The sequence below is a fragment of the Paramormyrops kingsleyae genome, chromosome 1, assembly GCF_048594095.1.
Source record: "Paramormyrops kingsleyae isolate MSU_618 chromosome 1, PKINGS_0.4, whole genome shotgun sequence".
Classification (NCBI taxonomy): domain Eukaryota; kingdom Metazoa; phylum Chordata; class Actinopteri; order Osteoglossiformes; family Mormyridae; genus Paramormyrops; species Paramormyrops kingsleyae.
Window position 1 is genome coordinate 3,603,974 of NC_132797.1, and position 22,696 is coordinate 3,626,669.

The 22,696-nt window shown below is 45.1% G+C and overlaps 1 protein-coding gene across 2 annotated transcripts in view; it reads right to left on the reverse strand.

Annotated features, from left to right (window-relative positions):
* Positions 1-22,696, reverse strand: part of mettl25 (methyltransferase like 25) — a 23,499-nt gene continuing 803 nt past the window's right edge. Inside the window, exons 2-12 of one of the 2 annotated variants that reach the window (XM_023791356.2) lie at positions 22,496-22,684; positions 21,931-22,037; positions 20,934-21,461; positions 20,015-20,162; positions 11,839-11,933; positions 11,508-11,537; positions 9,227-9,300; positions 7,027-7,120; positions 6,014-6,088; positions 4,778-4,849; positions 1-516 (exon numbers count right to left, since the gene is read on the reverse strand). In XM_023791356.2, coding sequence (XP_023647124.2) covers positions 508-516; positions 4,778-4,849; positions 6,014-6,088; positions 7,027-7,120; positions 9,227-9,300; positions 11,508-11,537; positions 11,839-11,933; positions 20,015-20,162; positions 20,934-21,461; positions 21,931-22,037; positions 22,496-22,684 — 1,421 coding nt within the window. In that variant the 3' untranslated portion in view covers positions 1-507. Of the gene's footprint in view, positions 517-557; positions 1,598-4,777; positions 4,850-6,013; positions 6,089-7,026; positions 7,121-9,226; positions 9,301-11,507; positions 11,538-11,838; positions 11,934-20,014; positions 20,163-20,933; positions 21,462-21,930; positions 22,038-22,495; positions 22,685-22,696 lie in introns of those variants that run through there. The other variant, XM_023791355.2, reaches the window with a different exon arrangement.

Sequence of the window (22,696 nt, forward strand, 5' to 3'; positions counted from 1 at the left end):
AGACACATACAGACACAGACACACACACAAAGATATGCCCACTCTTTTTAGTAAAGTACAGTATGCGCCCTCTACAGGCACAGACTGCGTAATAACACCTCTCGCTTTTGTAAATGCAATTTTTGAGTTGGTTTCTTTTTATTCTCTTTCTTTTTCTTTTTCCTTGCGAGTAATAATCTGCTGTCACCTTGTTGTGTGTTTTACATGAAATATAAACAAATAATAAACCACAATGTCATGTCTGTGGACCCCGGGGATCCCACCGGTGCGGATCCTGCCCGTTGGCGTGCCGGTTGGCGTGCGGATCCTGCCCGTTGGCGTGCCGGTTGGCGTGCCGGTTGATGTGCGGATCCTATCGGTTGGCATGCTGGTTGGCGTGCGGATCCTGCCGGTTGGCGTGCTGGTTGGCGTGCCAGCTCAAGCTAATACCTCCAACAGGAGGGCAGGGCCCAGCAGCAGCACAACCCAAATCCATCCCTGTTTTGCTGCATGTACAGAGATGCCAACCTAAACAGTCTGAAAATAGATTAAAAAAGACCATCACCTTGCTCTACCTCCATTATCCATCTCAGTTTTATTCCTGAAAATAAATCTGTGACAAATCAGAAATGACATTCACCATTAATCAGTTCAGAAAGTATTTCTAAAACCCATTTAAGAAAATAGGACGTAGGACCTTTTTAACATAGCCCCTGCTATGGTGATGACGTACTGAAATGAACTAACTGGTAGAAGTGTTTCTTTTGATAAATAGTTTCTTCTATGAATACAGACGCCTAGCGCTATATTCACAGAAGGGCAATAAAAATGTAAATGGAAATTACAGTTGAAAGCAAGTGAGAAATATAATATTCATGAAACGGTAGCCTTTTACTGGAGTAATTTATACAGGTATAAGAATTTTGATTCTAGTAGTAAATTGTCTAGGGCTAAAGAAGGAAGAAGTAATCTTCTCCGGAGTGTGTGTGTGTGTGTGTGTGTTTGATGAGATTCCTGCTAAAACTGAGAATTAGACAGACATTCACTCATGAGCACAACTCTGTTGGTCAAACTGCTCTCTGTGGAGCATTATAAATACTACTGCCTTAAATTTTACCTTAAATGAAAAAGGACCCTTTATGTTACATAAAAAATAAAACAGCTGAACTGCTGGTTAGTATATTACAAAAAAGATCAAATTCATAGCTTGATATATCATTCATTGAATGTACACCATGTTGTATTAATTCATTCCAAATAAACAAAAACAAACTGACATTTCTTGAAAAAATGCGTCATCGATTTTTGCCATAAAAAGCTAACACCATAATCACAGAATTAAAAATCCACCCTTTGAACTTTGAAAAATGTTGAAATAATTTAACTTTAATTAAATCATCTTGATCTGTTAATTGCCAAAATGAATGTGTAAAGCTGGAAGTATGGAAGCCATCAGCACAGTGTAAACGGTAAAACTATGAGATAATGAACAACACGCTTGTGAGATGTTCAGCAGCCTTCATGGGGTCTGCCGTTCCTTTAAGGCGACGAGTCCATAGCATCTCGGTGACATCAGTGGGTCAAAAAGCTGCACCAGCACGCAAGAAGATGTTTCCTTCTGAAGAAAGAAGACGAGAACAGAGCCAGTCAGATCTTCTGATCTGGAAGCCATATTAGATATGGAGCGTTTCACTACTCTGTTGGTGATTATGGGCACCTACACGGCAGTGTTTCACGCAATCGTGTCAGGTCCGTGCCGACGGGCTAGGCAGCCACGCCCCGTCGGGGACTTGAGTCAAGAAACCAGACCCTCCTACATCTTGCACACTTCAGTGGGTTGCTACAATATACAGACTCAAACCAAGTTTATTTACATAGCAGATGCTTTTAGCCAAAGCTACATAAAACCGGAAGGGTAGGTCAGCACAATGCAGATTAAGGGTCTCGAGGGTGAAATCGTTCTGCCGACCGCGAGATGTGAACCGTCCACCTTCCACTCATGGGCGCAGAGTCCAAACCCGCAGAGTTACACAGCACCCCCTACATGAAATAAAGGCGTGTATATGGCATGCTGGGAGGAGACCTCTGAGCTACATCATGTGAGCATGGTCAGCCGGCTCCAAGGCTGATCTTCTCATTGCCGACAAGACGGAGATCACCATAAAACCGTACGGTGAATATTCTGCCCCGCTTTGAGAGTCACGAACCCTACACTCAACTCCAAAAACACCCTAGTCTGCAGGTACATGCTTGTACGTGGCTTGCATCCCTCAGCAGGGTCATCAAAGTTCAGCTTCATGGTTCTGGGATTGCGTTCTCCTAAATCTGGGCAAAATCGGAGCAATGAGCCATCCCTGCATCACTGCTGTCCGCTAAGATCTCCGATGACATGATTTGGTGCCGTGGCATGTTTAATGTCGGAGTCATCGCCGTGGTTACTGCAGTTGGAAGAGAAGAAGAGACGTTTCTCTCTGCAGCTGGCATATGCTGTTTTACTGCATCGTGACGCCGGGCCCAAATTTGGGCCTGCTAATCTCCCTCTGTTCCTACAGGCTCTAACCTCGGGGCTTTTGCCCCAAGGCAACACATAAACCACCCCAGTGATCCAGTTCAGTCAGAGGTCTTGGGGGGCCCTGGTGGGCAGCCTGACCACGACGTCCAACCTTATTTAGCCATAGTTCCAGAATGGGGGGGGAGTAAAAGTAGTCAGGGGGGAGGGCAGGGGTAAGCACTGAATCTTGTAAGATGGTCATTTTAAGGGGTTGCATGTTTCCTCTCATATGGGGGGTTCTGGGACCCCCCCCCCCCAGATCTCCCTTAAATTGAATATGGAGCCCACTAGTGTGAAAAGCACTAATTATGCCCTCGCTGTATCAAAAGCATTGGCTAATGATAAGGCTGGCCCCTCTGTATGAATTATGACCCCTCTTATGCCCCCCACCTTTAAAAAAACCTGGAATTGCCTCTGCATCTGGTGATATAGAGAAGCACACCTTCAGCACACAGCTCTTTACACCATCCACTACGAGGGTGTTTCCCAACCCGGTCCTCGGGGGCCCACAGACGATTTGGAAACACTGCACTGTGGTGTCAAACCGGCACAAACCCTCAGACTGAGATGCCCCTTCTGAGGCAAAGAGTAAGATTTTCCACTATCATCGTCCTAAGGAACACACTCTGCTTCACAATACTAAAAACATGCAGCGCCTACTTTAACAATCAAAGACAGCGTTGGTATCTTTCGTTATCATAAATCTCACACTGATGTTAAATGACTAAAATAAGTCATGACAGCAGACCTTAAAAGTACAGGACTAAAAATGTTTAAAATGCTTTCTTGTGGAAATAATGGAAGCAGGTGGAAATACTGAAGGCAGATGTTAATAAAAAGATGATTTGGCTTTTTTTTTAATGCTCGAATTTCGCTCTCCCTAGGCAAGCTTCACGACCACCCCTGTCAGAGATAAAGTTAGATTGGCTCGCTAAGTTGACGGCCCCTCAGATGGTGGAGTCCCAGGCAGCTGCGTATGTCACCTCAAGTAGAGGTTCCCAACCCCTGGTCCACGAACCGGTACTGATCCGTGGCCAGTATTCCACTGGGCTGTGGAGTGTCGGAGTTTTGCAGAGGGGTTGGTTAATTTCCAAAGAAAAACCTCAATGTTTAATATTTTTTATGACCACTCACGTTCAAGTGTTCTGTTCACCTCTGGGAAAAAAATGGAAATAGTTAATGTTATGAAAATGATTTGCCTCTGTTTTGAAGTTCTGTGAAATTCTTGTGTGACGTAAACCAGTGCAAAGGACGTCAAAAGGCTGAGAACCCCAAACCTAGAAAGTAGCCTGATACTGGCAGAGATGACAGAGTAAACAGCTACACTCCAGTGATGGTTAAGTGATGAATAACGCACGGCACCCTACCCCTATGGGGGAACCCCGAGGCACCTATGGGGGAACCCCGAGGCTTGATGGAGCACAGAGACGGCCATTCAAACATGAGTTTGATCCTGAAGGACTTCATGAAGTAGCAGAAAGAGTGAGACTAGCTGGAGCACCACGGTCCAGCGAGACCCTGCAGGACTCAATTAGAAGCTGCATGGATCTTTCATCCAGACAATTATGCAAGTCAGAAGGTGTTTCAATAAGAACCATTTCAGAAACTACAGAATCATGGCCTTAATGACCCAAATGCACCATTAACCCAGTATGACATTATAAGCACAAGTAGTGGATAATTCCAAACTTCAGTGCTGTTTCCATATCTGCTCTTCCTATTTTTCCTCATGTAGTGTTAATTTATCAAAGACCTGACAGTTCAGAAACACATCTGCTCTGAACACATGGTCTCCGCCGTCACCGGCAGGTGTTACTTTACCTAAAATGTGAAAATGGAAACATATGCCAGCTATTCCTGACTTCCTTTGAACACAAAAACACAGAGGAAGATGTGTGGTCAAGATCTGATTGTACATAATGTCACCAGATACTCAGCACAAAAGAGAAAAAGAATGAATTAATTTAGATTATTAGATGAGAGCAAACAACATCTGGGCTGAAGGGTATTTTGGTATAATATGAAAACAGCTGATCACCACGTGTGAAACTTTCCACGAACTTTCCATGCTGTGCGTCCAGGGATAGAGTCATTTCATTACAGCCCAGCTCGTGCTGGTGGCATCACGTCTAAATTTTTTGAAAATCTACGTGGTAAGATGCTACGATCGGGCCTTAAATGAAACTCCTCCTTCTGTAGGTGAAGGGGCTCATCCATGACACCTTAACCATGTGCTGTGGACATTACCTGTTCCTTCAGATAGCAGAGACGGTCCAGGAGGATCAGACCCTCGATGCAAGGAGCCAAGGACACCTTCAACTGAGTTAAGAAAAGCATGCAACTGAGATCATGACAAACTACCTGCCAGACTGCAAATCCAACTCTGCCCAATTACTATTAAGTTTTCTAAAACTTCGATCTAGTTTACACTATAAAATTCTGATTTGAACAGAAGTCTCAAGCATCCTTCCTAAACTATAGACGAGCAGTCATCACGATTGATAGGAAACATACACACTTCTAAGGTATTTGGGATTTTCACGGCCCATTAGCAGAGCTAAATTAATTATAATACAGAGTCGCGTGTGTGACGATGTTGGATCCAACTCGAGCAGCATCATTTCCTGTGTTTTAGAAGGAATTAACCTTGACTGAGCTCAATAAATGGAGGGCTGGTAGAATAGGTATTGGGTTTGCTGTTTGTTTATTTTCTTGCTTGAATCCAGCTGTGGCTTGTGGTGCCAATTTCTGAGGCAGCCAGAGTAACATTACTCCACTTTGGAGTACCACGAGAGTATAGCCTTACAGCCGGGGGGCACCAGTGGGTGGGTGTGATACACTGGAGACAGCAGGGGTAGCTGTGTGTATCCGGGGTCATGCACTGTGCTCAATTCAACACATTATCCGCTGTGCTATACCTCTGCCAGTTATAACAAGGGCACACCTCACTTACCGCCAGGTAAACGACTCTAACCAGGCCATGGCGGGAAAACTGAGCTGTGCTGACTGAAACTGAACTGACAGAAGGCTAGGAGGCTGTCCCACCTGACTGTTGTTGTTTTTTTTGTCCCTCGGGACTTGAGAGCAGGATTTTGCTCTACGGTTCTCCAGCTACACCAGCTGTGTCCGCACAGATGACTCTGGTTTAAATAATAGTCCCGTAACCTTGAAGCACATGCTTGCCGATCAGTGAACTGGGAGCAGATCATGGATCCTTGGGCATCTTAGCATTTCGGAATGGGACTGACTTAGATGCATAACCAAAAGTATACATGCAGCTCTTGGTCGCCTATAATAGAAATACACCTCAACTATGTAGAAGACCTAAATACGACTTACTTGAAAGATAGATAACTGATGTATTTTTCTTTATGTGACGCCTCATGTAATACACAAGCTGCACTCAAGTCAGGCTATTGCAGGGAATTTTTTTGTCCTAATGACATCACATATGAGGATTTACGGGAAAGAAGCATGACCCACCATGTTGAAGGCCTCCATCTCCTTCTTCCTTGGCAGATATTTCTCACGGTAACTTTGGATCAGGCTGTCAGACAGCTGAGAAGGAAGATCGGATATTTAAGTCAGCGACTTTGGAAGAGTAAATCGCCAAAGACCACATGATGATTATTAATGTATCGCTGAAGCAGAGAGAGAGGAGGGAATAAAATCATATCCATGTCCTGGGAAAATGCCAGGATACCCAGGAAATACATGGAGAAGATGTCCAACTAGCCTGAATCCCAATGATGGATGAGAGAGCAAACTTGTGCCTAAGACCCGAGACATATTGATTCCAAGTGCCTGGGCCAGAGCTACAGAACCGCATGCAGGTAGCTGGAACCTCAATTCATTCATTCATTCATTCGTTCAGTCAGTCAGTCCATCCATCCATCTTCTGTCTCTCCGACTCAGGGTTGTGAGCTCAATAGTCATTTAAAAGCAAATCTTTGGAGAACTAATGCTGAAGATGTCTGACTGGTATGAAAGGTCAGAGAGGCTGTAGAAATCCAGGAGACGAGGCACTTTTGCCAACGGGCTTCCAGACGTTATGAGATATGAGAGTGAGGCTGATGGTGACATTCAAACCCGCCACCGGAGCACCAGTACGCTTCCATGGCAGCACGAAGCTGGACAGATACACATCTCATTATATTCTATATAATTACTATTCGTTTAAATGTTGAATGTGATTATAATTAGTTTTGAAGGAAATTCTACTTCATCTTTATCTCAGTTTGATGATACTCACGCCTGGGTACTGTTTAAAATGTAGTTTTTATTATTTGTTATCTTGACAGTTAAATAGCTGGTTATTGCTTATTCTGATGTCGTTCGTGTTCTTAACAGTCAAGGACACCAACTTCCATTATCGTAAGGAAAACTTGCAGCTAAAGTGAATGCGAAGTATTTTCTGATTGAAATAAAAAAATAATCCAATACGAATTTGATAATTAAATGGTGTCCAGAAATACAATCTATAAGACAATACTGACCTTTGAGTCATCGAGTTCCAGCTTCTTTAGGGCCCTTCTGACATAGTCCACAAAGGAGGTGGCTTTGGAGAACACATTCCCCACACGCCTTTCACTGTCAAGGTCAAAACCGGCCACAGGTGAGACTTCTTGACAATATGGCGGGGAGCGATACATCTTTCTGAAATCACTTTATCATAAGAGACAGCAAAGGCCTTATTTTCTCGATGCTGCTTTAGATTTAGGAGAGTCTCATAGCAACTCACCACACCATGAAGACGCCAGCCTGAATCTGCCTGACATTATTCCAGGGCCAATAATCCCTGAGGATTCACAAGGTCTTTGGTGTCCCATCAGTACAGCCCCAGAACCCTTCCCAGTCAGCCGCAAAAGTGGATCGCTCCCAAAACAATGACACTGGCTATTTGTTTTGGTCACTGCACAGGAAGTCAAAGGCTCTGAAGTGAACCTCGAACAGAAAACGGCCCCTAGTTTCCTGGAACCTCCAGTTAGCTCATACCTTTCTGCTTTTTAATTCTTGTCCGCTTTGTTTCTAAATCCTTGGCAATTCAAAGAAGGTAAAATGTAGATCATACTAGAAATATGAAATTAATTATCCACTAAAATTTGAGTAAACTCTGTGCTGTAATTAATAACCATGAGCCATGACTGCCGTTCCAGGAACACAGGATTGATTTCTTCCTTATAAAAACAAACATTAAGCATTAACTCCTACCAGAACAAAGATGAGAGGCGACATATAAACTAAGAAACCTACAGTGAATCTGCCCTTTTCAAGGAGACAAATTGTAATATTAAACTGGTATTGAGCCGCTGGAGGATGCAACAAGCACGGTTTGCCTTCAGGCCCCACAAAAGTGACTGATCTGAGGCTTCGAACCTTACGGAAGCCAGACCAATCTTTCCAGCAATTCAGCGGCTTCATCTCTTCCAACAATGTTCTGATCTTTAAAAACCATATTGGAAAACACGCCCAGGAGCCCAACACTTCCTGACTGTCATCATTTTAAAATGCAAACTTTTCCACGCCCAGTCCTTGTAAACACTGAAAGCAGACGTCCTTCATGTGGCGAAGAAAGGCAGTAAGAATTACCATACGAACCAAGAGCTACTGACCAAATGGCTCAACCTCTGAAATCTGGATATGCAGAAGATCGATCTATCCATCCATCCTTGCTGCTTAATGCTTTATCTAAGACATGCAGCAGTGTTTCCCAATCCAGTCATGCGGGGACCCACAGACAGTCTGTGTTTTTACTGGGAGGGAGCAAAAATGTGGACTGTCTGGCAGAGAACTGGGAGGGAGCAAAAATGTGGACTGTCTGACAGGGAGCTGGGAGGAAGCAAAAATGTGGACTGTCTGGCAGAGAACTGGGAGGGAGCAAAAATGTGGACTGTCTGACAGGGAGCTGGGAGGGAGCAAAAATGTGGACTGTCTGGCAGAGAACTGGGAGGGAGCAAAAATGTGGACTGTCTGGCAGAGAACTGGGAGGGAGCAAAAATGTGGACTGTCTGGCAGGGAGCTGGGAGGGAGCAAAAATGTGGACTGTCTGACAGGGAGCTGGGAGGGAGCAAAAATGTGGACTGTCTGGCAGAGAACTGGGAGGGAGCAAAAACATGGACTGGCTGTGGGTCCCTGAGGAACAGATTGGGAAACACTGACATTCCTGGCTGTATACCGGAAAACACAGAGCAGGTACGGGACACCCTGGATGGGATGGGAAAAAGTCAGGCAGAAATAATTTTAATTATTGGTTGGACATATACAGTAGCCCCCAAAAGTGTTTGTACACTTAAGCCTCAACCATGCTTAAAAAAGTCAGAAGTCAGGTGAGAAACAGCAGCAATAGGTTAGTGTCTGGACACTTTATGGGGTCAGTGTAGCCCACCAATGTTTGGAGAAAACTCCAAAAATCTCAGAGTATCCATGGATCTTTCACCAGCATCTGAAAGCATTAAATTCAAGGTACTATCTTCATAGAGGGTAGTTTCAGAAGTGCTGGTGCAAACATAGTACATCAGAGAGGAACCCCACAAACTCACGAGAGACTCAGCAGCTGCGGGTTAAATTCAGGATAAATATGGCCTGACTGTAAATGTATGGAATGACCACTTTGGTCTGGGGACCGATGGAGACCAGCCAGAAAACCCTAAGACACTCTCTCTGCCTCCCATAAGACCACTTATCCTCGGAGCTCACCTCTTAAACGCATCATAGTGATCCCGGAGAATAACGTGAAGGACCGCCCGAAAAAACAGGGATTCACTGGGAAGCTGCGGGAGAAACAGGAACGAGAGTCCCAGAAGACAGAGCATGGATGAGAACATTTAAAGTGTAGAACAGGGAACCGGAAACAGCTCCTGGTCCAACTGTCACATGCAGAGAGCCTCAGCAAAGCGAGGATCTGATGTAAATAAGAGTCACATAAACATTTGGGCTCATGTTCAATGTGGCGATACTAGCTTACAAGTGTGGTAGGTCATCATAAAATCTACAGGCTGGTAGAACTAGTCAAATTAAAGTTCTAGAAGTTCTGCTTTCGTTACATAGAGCAGATTTCATAGTAACATCTGGGATGATCACATTTGGACTTCATACTTCTGCCGGTCGTGTCTGAGATTCCACCACATTCTCTGCCAGAGATTTATTCCCCTGCAGCATTCCTTTTGCACTCGTTGCCAGTAACCATGGCCTGTGTTAAATATGCTCAAAATACTTCCACAAACTCAATACTCTGCATGATTAATACACAGAGGGAGCCGTCCAAATGTTTAACTCCTAACGCCATCTTTGGAAGAGAAACCGGTCAGAACATGTAATCCATCTTTGTAGGCTCTAATAAATATTCAAGCGCAGAGGTTACGTGGGCAGTACGAGCTTCTACACAGAGTCTGTTACCCTGTCTGTAACTCCACATCATGGTGCTGGACCACACTCATCATTCAGGTTCATGGTGTGCTGAGGTCACAGACTAACGGTCAGCCTATGACTGAACACACACCTGAACACACACCAGTGGAAACGTGCCCCTGAACACAACCGGCCGTGGTGAGAATCCGGCCCCCAAGTGAGGAAATGCCAGATTGCCGTTTTGCCTACTCCTCAGGGACCCACAGGACTGAACACCATCTAAGGTGGGATATAAGGACCCCAGAACATCACACCCATGCACCGTGACAGATCTTTCTTGTACCGTTGGAGTTTATAACACATGGAAAACTGTTTAATTACTTTTTCAACTTTCAAATCAGTGCTTAAAAACACCAGAGTAAATCTCATCTAGGACTAGAAACTTTGATAAGAAAAAAATACTAACCATGCTTCGCCTGATATTCATTTTTATTTCTTACAATCCTGTGATCCACAGAGGTATTTATCTAATCTAAATATCATTATTTTTATCTTAGCCAGAAGCAGATGCTTAATGGAGAGTTTGGAACGAAAGGGGCATTGATTTAATTCAGCTGATAAACAGCCACCTGTACGCCTGACCACTGAAATTTACGGGCTGCCAGTAGCTGCCAGCACCCCGCGGTGCTGCTTAAACCAGTGGGATCTTTGTCTTGAAGACAAAAATCGAAATGCAGGGGGGGCTGTGTGAAGCTTGGCTCTGTAAATAAATCTTCCTCTCCCTGCTTTCCTTGTGAAAGATTGTCACATCCGATGACGGGCGGCGCTCACCAAGTGGCTCTTCCCTGCAGCCAACATCTTCTCCCGAAAGCTGCCTATGTCCAGGACGTTTACACCCCCCCTCCTGAAATCCCCTCCCCGCCTCTCAGTTCCACTCCCCCGTCACTATCCCACTTGAGCTTCTCCAGCACAATCCCCTGTCACTCCTTCAGCATCCATGGCCTTTCCTTCCCATCCTGTGCTTGTTTAATCTAAGGCCTCGTCTCGTCATATGAGCTTCAGGAGGTGACATCGTGTTGGGTCACATGCACCAACCTAACGTCATGCATACCCCATTCCACAGTACTGAATTTTAACTATATTTCTCCTCTGGAATTAAGAACAGAGACCCATTGCAGGAAGAGTAGCTGGTTTTCAGTAACCTGTTATTTCAAGGTTTCCACGGTGATTTTGCAATGGGTATTAACTAAGCTAGCCTTTAGCATGTAACAATCTTCCCGTGCTGGGAATACGTTATTTAGTTTTCATGTATTTGATGAAGACAAGATCCAATTTAAACAGCAATTATATATTACATTATTTTGATACTAAATCTTGCGTACATTTCATGAATTTAAATATGCATGACGTGTTAGAATTCATATAGCCTGTTTCTAATGATGAATAAACAAAGAAATATATTATGACATGTTCAGTGTTGTTAGTTTTAACCAAAAAATCCACAGCTGTACTGAAAGGTACCGTAAGAACAACAGAGACGTATCGGTCCTTTAGCCCCATTGAACATGAACCCAAATGTTTACATGACTCTCATTTACGTCAAATCCTCAGATTACGAGACGACACTCACCCCCTGACCCGCTGCGACTCGCTCCAAGGCCTAAAAAAAAAAAAAGAATCACATGACAAAGTGCTTAGCGTTTCAGTGACAACAGCGTAAACACAGCAGTAGAGGTTACAGAGGATACAAACTGGAATTCATAACCGCCTTAATGGGCCTCTATGAATCTGGAAATGAAAACTTGGAAATGCCCTAAATCCTGTTGGTTTTAACTGACAATGTCCAATTAGTAGGATCCAGTGTAGCTGGACTGAGAAGCAGTTAGCTGTATGGTGCCCTGTTGGAGAATGAAGGAGCGTAGGCCTTGGCGAGGCCGGGGCAAGGCGGGAGACAGACGTACCAGACACGCAGACATCCTGGCGTTTCTGCCACAACACCACCGCTGGTCTCTTAAGTGTCGGCTCATGGGAAACCCCCAGCCCCCAGTCGGGCCGTCTACAGAGAAGCATATAAAGGGACCCAATCAAGTCCCAGCACAGCCACCACAGACTCCAGGAAGGCCAGTGTCAGGAAGACAGAGAGCGCCACTTAAGGCGAGCATGGAACAGGACCCCCGCCTCTATGATTATACTCCAAACACACCAGAGTACGGTCTTGGGATTATAAATAAATCATGGCTCAAAGATGCTGCAAACACCAAAGTATGTCCTCCGGAAAAACACATCCACAGGTGTTACACAGTTAAACTCCATGGTCTCACACTCACATAATGCAGACGCTCGTTTGACGCTTAAGTCAACAAACAGGCTCCATGACAAAATGCCTTAAGATCACAGTTTTAAAATCATGTCAAAATCGCTTTTTTTCCACAGGTCTCGGTTTAAATAAAAACGTAATAGCTAGTTCAACAAATACTTTTACCTTTACTATCCATCTACGACAGAAGATGACTTTGCGGTATTTGACACTACAAGCTTTACAGCACATTTACAGAAGCAGAACTTTCTTTGGTGCAGTCATTCACGACTAAGCACCTGTGGATAGGCCAACAGCGGGATAATGGTTTGGAAAAACAGATGAAACTATTTCAAATATGGTTGAATGATCCCATTACTATGATCCCTCTGTACTTTATAGGGGACTGCATGGATTACAGGCAAATTCCTAAACTGACATCATTTCTTAGTTCAGCCCCCTCGATGTCGGTCTTGTGAGGTCAAGATTTATGGGCGGAGCCACACACAGAGGGGCACCGGCTCCCCACATGAGGATGGGGGTGGGTGGTCGACCCCCCCAGGTAGATTGCCAAAAAATGGGGCAGCTCCATAGCTCTGGACCTGAGCACCGCTGTGCGTTCTTAGGCTCTGGTGTTTACAAAAGACCTAAACGGGGAAAATAGGTTTGATTTGGCAGAGGAAAAGAGGCTCGGTGTAAACCAGGTCCTCGGAAGGATCCGTGGTGCTCACCGGACTTCACATCCTCCGAGATACAACTGCTCCAGCAGGCCCCCACCTTGGTTTGGTGCCTTCAAGAGGAGTTCATGTAAGATTTACAGCATTTGGCAAAGGAAGTAGAGAGCATTGATTGTGAGCAGATCTGATCAGGCGAAGACAGGAAAAAGTAATGTGAGATCACCTGATATTTTCACAGAGAAATGGATCCCATCCAGAAACACGATGCTACTGTCCAACGCAACTGCTAGTTATGCAACCCAGGGAAAGCCTTCCAAGATAACAATGAGATTTTAATCATTTTTAATGCTCTGTGAGGCAACAGTTTTAACAAACACAATTGTTATCAGCTATTTTGAATTATTTATGTTTTGTAAGTGCTATTAAATTCATTTTAGACAATACCATCTGTTGGCAAAACACAGCTCTTGCAATAGCAATCAATTAAATGATCAATGATAATTAATAATCAAGCACCAAATATTCTGTAGTTGTCTTTTTCAACACATAGTTTGATCAACTTCCCTACAGGACAAAAAAATGTGCCGTCAGTTTCCCATGAACACAAAGCAAGCAATGAAGTGAAAGGGTTACAACACTTTAAACTGTTAACAAAACCATAACGTGTTGGACTCCCATATGGTTTCCATGGATACGGCCGTTGATTTTTCCCTCCAGACCACTGCAGGAACGCCGGAGGATGCGACCCTGGTTTTGTGGCGCCTTTCACTCTGCACCATGGAAACGGTGCAAATGGAGAAGAAACAAGCACCCTGTAGAAAACACTGTAACGCTCAACAGAACAGGATATCGCCGACTGACAGAAGGTTCATATTTTCACACATTGGGTCCGATAAAGTTCAATATTCTACACCGAAAGAGAGCGTCCTTCCCTGCCGCGAGTCATTCTCCTCCTATTCGTAGTCAGCTACCGACTTCGGTCTGAACTCCACAGCTGTTGAGCCAAAACAGGCGTCTAATGGACAACAGATGTGTTTCAAATTATTCAGTTTTACGGTCACTCTGCATTGCACTCCTCGAGGCAACAAGTGTGTTCACTCATCCACAGCGGCGTGAGCCGTTTCCACTATCAAGTGCCCCAAAGCGTGGCGGGGGGGAAATACTGTAGCATAAACATTATTTAAAAAAAAAAAAAACGTAGACAAACAAAAGATTAAAGAGCAGCAGAGTTCAATCCTTGCCTCCATTAGTGAGAGTGCGGAAAATTATGTATGGGCTCTCTGACTGCGAAGTACTGAAAACAATGGCTAGGCTTCCCCTATGGACCCCGCTGGCTTAACTGAACTCTCAGCTTGCTCTGTGGCAGTGAGGTCATCGCGAGACAGCAGTGAGGTCATCATGAGACAGCAGTGAGGTCATCACGAGACAGCAGTGAGGTCATCGCTTAGCAGCACACAGATGCACAAACCATGGCGTGAGGAGCAGGGCCCAAGCTGGACACGGATCCCAAGACCCCTGCCTCTTTTGGATAGCCTCCAGTCTCCTCTTCAGCTCCCTCTGGTGGATGGATAGAGCAGGTGTTCAACACTGACTAAGATTTTGGTGCCAAGTAGGGAGGGAAAGAGTTCATCTCGGTCCAGCCACAAAGCCGTCTAGCCAGCTCCGGTCCGAAAACAGCTCATCAGTGTCAGCACTTTCCAGGGACTGAAAATGCCAGATTTATGTGGTCGTAGGAAGGCCCACGGGGGAAAAAATCACATCCTACAAATATACTCGACAAGTTTCTTCAGCTTCTAGTGGTCTCGGCTGCCCAACTTTGGTCTGGACATGAGGAATATCTTTGAAGTCAAGAAATCCCTTTTTAATAACCTTGAATTGTAGCATTGCACCTATAATTAAGATGCACCAATTACACATCAAAATGTCTCAACTGACAAGGTGCATTATGGATCCAAAACCGGAAAATGTAGATTAGAGGGCTCTGCTCTGGTACTCCATGCAATTTACAGTGTAAATTCACTGTCCCAGATTCAGGTGCAGTGGAAAAAAAGAATTGAACACAGTTTACTTTTCTACCCTTTACCTCGAACACCAAATAGGTCCAAAAAAGCAATAACAGCATTATTTACAAAATAATGAAGGGTTCTGAAAAAGAGAATGTAAGGAATGGACTGGAGGGCAATGCAACCCAGAAACCGCAAGGTCACATGGCACAGTTACACAGATAAGGACCTGCCAGGAGGGGGCGACGTAAGCCAAGGTCTTGCTTTGGACGAGCTCCAACTCTGGCCTTTAAACCACAAGGAGCCCCATGGCATCGTTTAAAAGCATCAGGCATGTTTTTATTTGACTTTTATAGCTGTTTGTTCCATTAGCCTGTGCTGATTTCTTCCACAGAAGTCAACCTTTAATCCCTTATAAACACTTTCTGCGGGGAGGAGTTTCTGGAATGATCTGACGGTGCCTGTGTTTCTCATTGCAGAGTAACCCAGAAACGCAGTGGTCCAGGTCTTGGAGAGGAAGTATTTACAGCAACCAAAGGCTGGATAATCTCCCATATAATTACCCCTCTGATGGTACGAATGTGATTGTGACAAAAAAGAACACGATCGCCCACTAAGAACCCCCAGGGATGGGAAAAAAAACATTTTAACGACTTCACTGCAAATTTCTGATTTGGAAAAAGTCCAGAGGAACGTACACCCCCCCCCCTGCAGGCAGTGGTAAGCAAGCGGGAACAAACGTACAAACGTCAGTGTAACAGACTGGGCACCCGCATGAAGATGGTCCGATGCAGACGGAGAGTTTACATGGGCACCCGCATGAAGATGGTCCCATGCAGACGGAGAGTTTACATGGGCACCCGCATGAAGATGGTCCCATGCAGACGGAGAGTTTACATGGGCACCCGCACGAAGATGGTCCCATGCAGACGGAGAGTTTACATGGGCACCCGCATGAAGATGGTCCCATGCAGACGGAGAGTTTACATGGGCACCCGCACGAAGATGGTCCCATGCAGACGGAGAGTTTACATGGGCACCCGCATGAAGATGGTCCCATGCAGACGGAGAGTTTACATGGGCACCCGCACGAAGATGGTCCCATGCAGACGGAGAGTTTACATGGGCACCCGCACGAAGATGGTCCGATGCAGACGGAGAGTTTACATGGGCACCCGCATGAAGATGGTCCGATGCAGACGGAGAGTTTACATGGGCACCCGCATGAAGATGGTCCAAAGCCTACAAGGCTGGCAAACAAGCACAATGCGTCCCCTACGCTAACTTCCGCTGCGTGCCAGTCGCTCACATAATGCGATTACGGTCTTATTCCATTTGTATTCAGCTGGCGGCTGCCTGACATTCACAATCGCCGTGCACGGTCGGCTTCCTGAATAAAACAAGTTGGCCCTTAGCTCTGGGGACTCTCCCAAACCTAAAATCCCCTACAATCTCCTCTCTGCCTCGGAGTGAAATCCCTGTTAAAACAAGGCGACCTGAGACCATTCTTAGTGCAGTTTTCCAGTTTCTAAAATCAGGACACCACGAACTCAGACACCGTGCCGTGAATTTCCCAATACAGTGCTTTTTGGGATTAAATGCTTTTTCCACCCTCGCTGCCAGAAACATTTCGAAGGCACGTTTCCACCAAAGCCTTTAAAACACGATCTGATATTTAAATCCCACTCAGCTTCTCGATAAAGCTTCTGTGAAGGTTTTATTCACCTAGAGGATGCATTATACGATCAGGGGGCCGGTGGGGTGACCGAAAGAGCTGTTTGTGTTGGAGGGCCCATCCGAAAACACGCCGCATAAGCAGACTCATGCAACAGCTTTTCAGTTTTCATTTTTTATAGCTGAGTGGTTTAAAGAAAAGGTACTCTTCCGGTTTTATGAAGTGGCAGAAGTTGTCCCTGTTAAGTAATTAGTGCACAGCAAATTCACGTGCGGTTGAGGCGTGCTATATATATTCTTAAACTGGCAGGTAAAAAGGATTATGAGTGATTTTAATTTTCTTTTTTTGTACACATCATATTCAACACTGTATTTTAATTTAGGAGGTAGGTTTTGGGTCATCAGTTTACCTGTATTAGAGTAACAAGTAACAATTTTGTAACACTTCAGCAGTACTGTACTGTAAGACTGACTTCTACATCATTTAGCTACTAATGGTTTTTAACACAAAGAGAACATAGTTCTGAAGAGGAGATTAATCTTTTTCAAAACCTCCTAAAAATCTTCAAAACGAGGCATTTCCACCTCCTAGAGAGGCTGAATTCATCATTTAAAAATACTAAAAGCTAAAGGTTCAGAAACCTTCATTATTCAGAGAGATTTGGAGATTAGCCAGTGAAGAGCTTAATGTGCTCGAAATTAACAATAACATGACCATTTACTGTTCTTTCCATTTATCTATCTTTTCTGCAAAAAATACAGAGTGCGCATCTCTTAGTTTCACACGCAGTAAAACCTGCTCTTGACAGCAATAAAATATTTTTTTAGAGTTGAAAACTGGTGCATCTTTTAAACCCTGGAACCAAGAGAAGCCAACTAAAATGTGCAGAGAGTTTAAGAAGTCAGTGAGAGGCCAGCTTTAAAAATAAACACCTTCATATCTTCTTCTTGGAATCAATAGTCAGTATCAATGGACACAACCATTACTAAAAGTGAAATATAGTTTTTCCATCTCTAAATATTCCTGACTTCAGACAGAACGTTTTTCCATGTTTCACTGAGAAAATACCATTATCATAAAGCTTACAGTAAATCTCACCGACTCTGTAAGGTAGCATATGCAGATGACGTGATTTTGTTTGACACCGTAATTCTTGCATTTCCCTCGTTGGTAAGGCATGTAAATCTGTAAGGGGGCAAATTTTATTTCCGGTTCACAGCCCTTCATTGTGTTGGGGTTTGTGAAGCTGCACACAGGTCAGAAGATCGAGGCGAGGATACGGAGCTGAAGCTTCTGCAGAGTCTGAATATGACAGTGCAAAGATCAGTCTTCAGCTTTGACGAATACAGTCTGATCAGATCTGGTCTTACAGTAACTGTGACTTTCCAAAACGAAACAGTGTGAAAATTGACAGACTAAATAAAGCCAGTGTTCCATACAGGCCCCCTTTATCACACTGACCCGGAAATCTGCTCCCAGCAGGAAAAATATTTATATTAAAAACCACGCTGATCCAGGACTGTTTTAACTGGCAGGGAGGCAGATTCGTTAAATTAATTATCAGACTCTGGTCTGGCAAAGACTACAGAAAAGTTCAGGGAGAAATGTGTGGCTGACTTTGATTACAGTTTTGCTAAAATCTGCTTTGGGCTTATGTGCGGTCTTTCTGCAGTGTGCTGACAGTACATACTGGGGCATTAAAACGAGAAACGGGACTTAATGCATGTCACACAACCAATCGCAGTTGGAGGTCACCCACGCCAGCTCCTCTGATGCGTGTCTCTCCCCCGATCGCTTTTTGGGGTTCATACGAGCTGTGATGCACTCGGATGTGACCCACGCCAGCTCCTCTGATGCGTGTCTCTCCCCCGATCGCTTTTCGGGGTTTATACGAGCTGTGATGCGCTCGGATGTGACCCACGCCAGCTCCTCTGATGCGTGTCTCTCCCCCGATCGCTTTTCGGGGTTTATACGAGCTGTGATGTGCCCAGAGCACAGCATTGATTCCTGGATAACCCTCACCGTCCAGATGCTGATATACAGCAATTTCACGAACCCACCCGTCGGGCAATGGACCGTTTCGTGTTTTGTCTAGGAACTCAGGAAAAATAGTTTTAGTGTCCTTCTTCACAACAGCCTTTTTCAATCTGAACTGGTAACTGAACCAGCACCAGTAGTCGCCAGGGGAGAAGGCGAACAACTGCATGAGCAGCGGTGAGGGCTGCAGGAACCCCCCCCTGCCCGGGAGGGCGCTGCCACCTTTAAAACCAGCGCCTTCGATCAGCGCTGCTAATCACTGTTGATGCTTTTTCTTTTATTCTTATTTTAATTGTCTTGTATCTTTTTAATTTTCCATTTATTGATTGCTATTACCCGATCTTATTTTATATAAAGCACTTTGAGTTATCCCTGTGTTTGAAAATGTGTTATATAAATAAACTTGCCTTGCACTGTGAGGACAGACAGTACCAGACACACCAGAAGGACGTCCCACTCTGCACACTGGAAATGGACCTTTCATCTGTTAGAGTCCTTCAGGAAAAGGATCTAGTTTGTTTTTAACTTCGGTTCATCTTTGATCTGATAACGAACTGTCAGCAGGAAGAGGTTCGCTGTTAACATGAACATCATAAATCAGAGTAGAACTTTCAAACACTCTTCAGTACAGGTGTAATGTGCTCCTGGCTACAGTCGGTGATGATGTGCTCATACGTTTTGAGAAGCATTAAATCCTTTTATTTCAGACCATATATCCAGGCCCAGTGAACCCATCATGCTCGCTTTCTTAACTGCCAAATAATTAAGCCTTACTGTTCTGTTAAAAAATTCCAAAATAAAATTAAAAAACCTGATTTCACATATTAAAAGGGAACAGTCCTAAAACATGTGTTTAGGCTACTTTATATTATATTAATTTGGTTCTTCTCTCAAACAAGCCAGCAGGCTTTTACTGAAAATAATCCTTCGGTTATTAAAATGTTTGGAAGCCAACCATACAATGAATAAAATATCTAATTAAATAATACTGGTTCTTGTACATAGTGAAAATGCTGTAGGAACAGTGTATACAGCAGGGACCTCAGACGCTGTGGCGTAGGACAGCGTTCAGGGGGACACATCTTAAATAATTTAAACATAACGTTCTGCTTATTTGGGGGGGGGGTGAATGAAGCCAAATTAAATATTGGGGGGGGGGGGCGACTCGGTTCCTACGGCCCTGCTCAGACCCCAGGACTGGGAAAATCCTCCCCACTGTTTAGTTTGATAGTGACCTCAAGCTGCTTCACTGCCAAACCACAGGCGAGGAAATTAGGAATCCCAAATGATGCTGTAAGGCAGACTGCTGAAGCGGGAAGCTAAGGTCTGCGGCTCGTCATGTACACAGGACCCGGGGAGGGGTCGCCGCGGAGTGCAGCTGGGTCCGCAGCGGGGGAGAAGCTCTGGGGATCTGGGAACGAGGGGGGGGGGGAGCTAGGGGAGCCTTACCTCCGGCGGGGTGATCGAACTCCTCTGATAAGAGATGGTAACAACACGACACACTGCACAGCGCGCGCAGCTCCTGTTTGGCCGCGAACATGCGCAGAGTGCTGGGCGCCAGGTCGCCGCATGTGTGCAGCCCGACGAGCACCGCGTCCTGGCAAGGAAGGAGGGCCGCGTCAGACGAGCGTTAATCGTTAGGAGAAACGGGCACTGATGTTAAACAGTGCACAGTATCCCATGTACGTCCGAAAACAAGCATTACCGATTAGTATATAAAACATTCTGCTGATCTTGAGTTTATAAAAAGTGAATGGCAGAATCAGAGGTGCTTTAAAAATAAAGTGTATTTATGCAAATAAGAAAATGAAATCTATTAATAAATAAAATTACTAATTTCTAATTATAAACAATGCCCTAAATGAAGGTGCAAATAAAATCTTTAAAAACTACTGCAATTTGTTGTAGACTGATGCTAATGAGGCCCCCTGGAGGTGTGGCTGTGTAATAACACCTCATCATGTCACAATGGTTCCAGAGCATGTGAATGGAATCCATTCAATGGTCGATATCTGCTTTTAGCTTTATTAGGGAATTCTTAGAAGCATTTCACTTTTAAGGGCCCATAATACTGAAATATTATTTCGCAATACACACAGTCCACAGAGGCCGTGCATTTCCTTGCTCAGATTGGCGGCCGGTGACTGCTTGCACATCTGCTCAAACCAAAGGGGTTTTCTACACGTGCAGCCTTTGGCCAACCTCAAGAGGGAGGTTTAACTGTGTCAACAGCTGGACACACAAGTTACAGGAAAACAGAGGGAAATGCTGAAGTATTAATAACATGTAAAGCATATTACACAACTAATGGTTTTGCAACATTAATTTGTTAAATAAACAGAGTAATACTTGAGAAAGGAAAAATCACCTCCAGTTCTGTGATAATGTCTCGCAGCTCTGTTTCCGCGGTGACGTATGAGGTCACCGGGGAGTAAAGGCCGTCGTCCCTCACGCTCTGCGCCTTCCTCTCCAGGTTCTCTCGCTTCCTCCTCTCCCTCTCCTCATTGGTCAGCTCACAGGGGGGCACACGGGACACGGGGGGCTCCACAGCCTCTGGAGAGAGGAGGCCCAGGAATGGGTCCTCCAGGCTGGGGCCGAAGGCTTCCGGCAGCGATCCGCCTGAGACAGCCTCCGGGTTGGCTGACGGGCCGCTCCCGGCTGACAGGATGCTCTCCTCCTCCCGGGCCTCATCTCCCGCTCCGCTGCTGGGCACGGAGGCCAAGGCTCTCCGTCGGCCGTGCCTCTGATAGGCCTTAGAGTACTTCTTCAGCTTCCTGTTCCTCTCCCAGGCCCCGTGGGTGTTTGTGCTGGAGGCATCGATGCCGAAAACCTTGAGGCCGTACTGCATGGATAGAAAGGAGCAGAGGTAGCCCTTTCCGGAGCCGACGTCAATGACCTGTCCCGCGAGAGAGAGAGAGAGAGAGAGAGAGAGAGGGAGAGAGGGTGTGAGGGGAAGAGAGAGAGAGTGTGAGGGGAAGAGAGAAAGGGGGGGAGAGGGGGGGGGAGAGAGAGAACAGATTACAGTTTGTATTCACATTAATCTCAATTAAACAAAGGTGATATACCACTCAGGCAGACCCCTGTATCACAGCACAGAAACATATGGCTTGCAGAAATATGACACTCACCACGCCGAGCCCTGCAATGACTCACAGCATATGTCGATGTTAAGACTAGAGCTGCAAAAGAAATTACCTCACTTCCACTCGACATGTGTCCATTATTGTCACCTTTAAATAACACAAAGTCTTCCAAACCAAAAACAGTAAAATCATTAAATAATAAAAGTATTAAAAGGCTAAAGCTGAAATAACTGCACGCATCACACAGTGCACAGTACATCCGGTGGTGAAGGCGTCTCGTACCTGTCGGACACAGCAGCAGTCCGCTAGTCCGGCCACAACTCCAGCCATGATCTGAACCTCATGAGACTTCTTGGAGTTCATAAACTCATCCGGCTCCAGCCTCACATCTGAAATCACACCTGGATTCATTTGCGAGACCCAGAGCGACATTTTCAAAGATGTTCGCGGCTCATAAATGTCAAACGCCACAGTGTGTGGGAACAAACGACGGCCCGGGAGGATGAGGAAAGAGCACAAGATCTGTTTTTACGCCTTCCAGGCTACAGCAAGAAGGGGCTGATGTGAGCTGCTAATAACTGATGGCTTCTCCAGGAGCGGGAGGGGGGTGAGATTCAGACCCTGCTGTCTAATGTCAAAGCCTGATAGTCAATAAAAATGCTGTAATCTTCATGTTACCCTCCATTTCACAGATGATCAGTGCCTGTGCAAAGTCTGCATAGATGTTCTTACTTATTAAATAACTGAAGCTCAACAAATAGAGCATTGCACTAAGAACGCATTAGGCATAAAAGTATCAGATAACAGCTACTTCACATTTATTTAATAAATGTTAGACTGCACTGACCATTCTCAGGCAGGGCAGAGTCATATTGGACAGGTAAAGCCTTCAGTAACTCTGGCAGGGGCACACAGACGCTGAGCGCAGGAAGGGAGTGTGTTCTGGCTGCATCCAGAAGAGCATCCACATCCTCCAAGCGCCTGGTGTCGCTACTGAAGCCGTAGGAACTGCTGTGTCTTCCTGGAAAGATTTCAGCTGGGGAAAAAA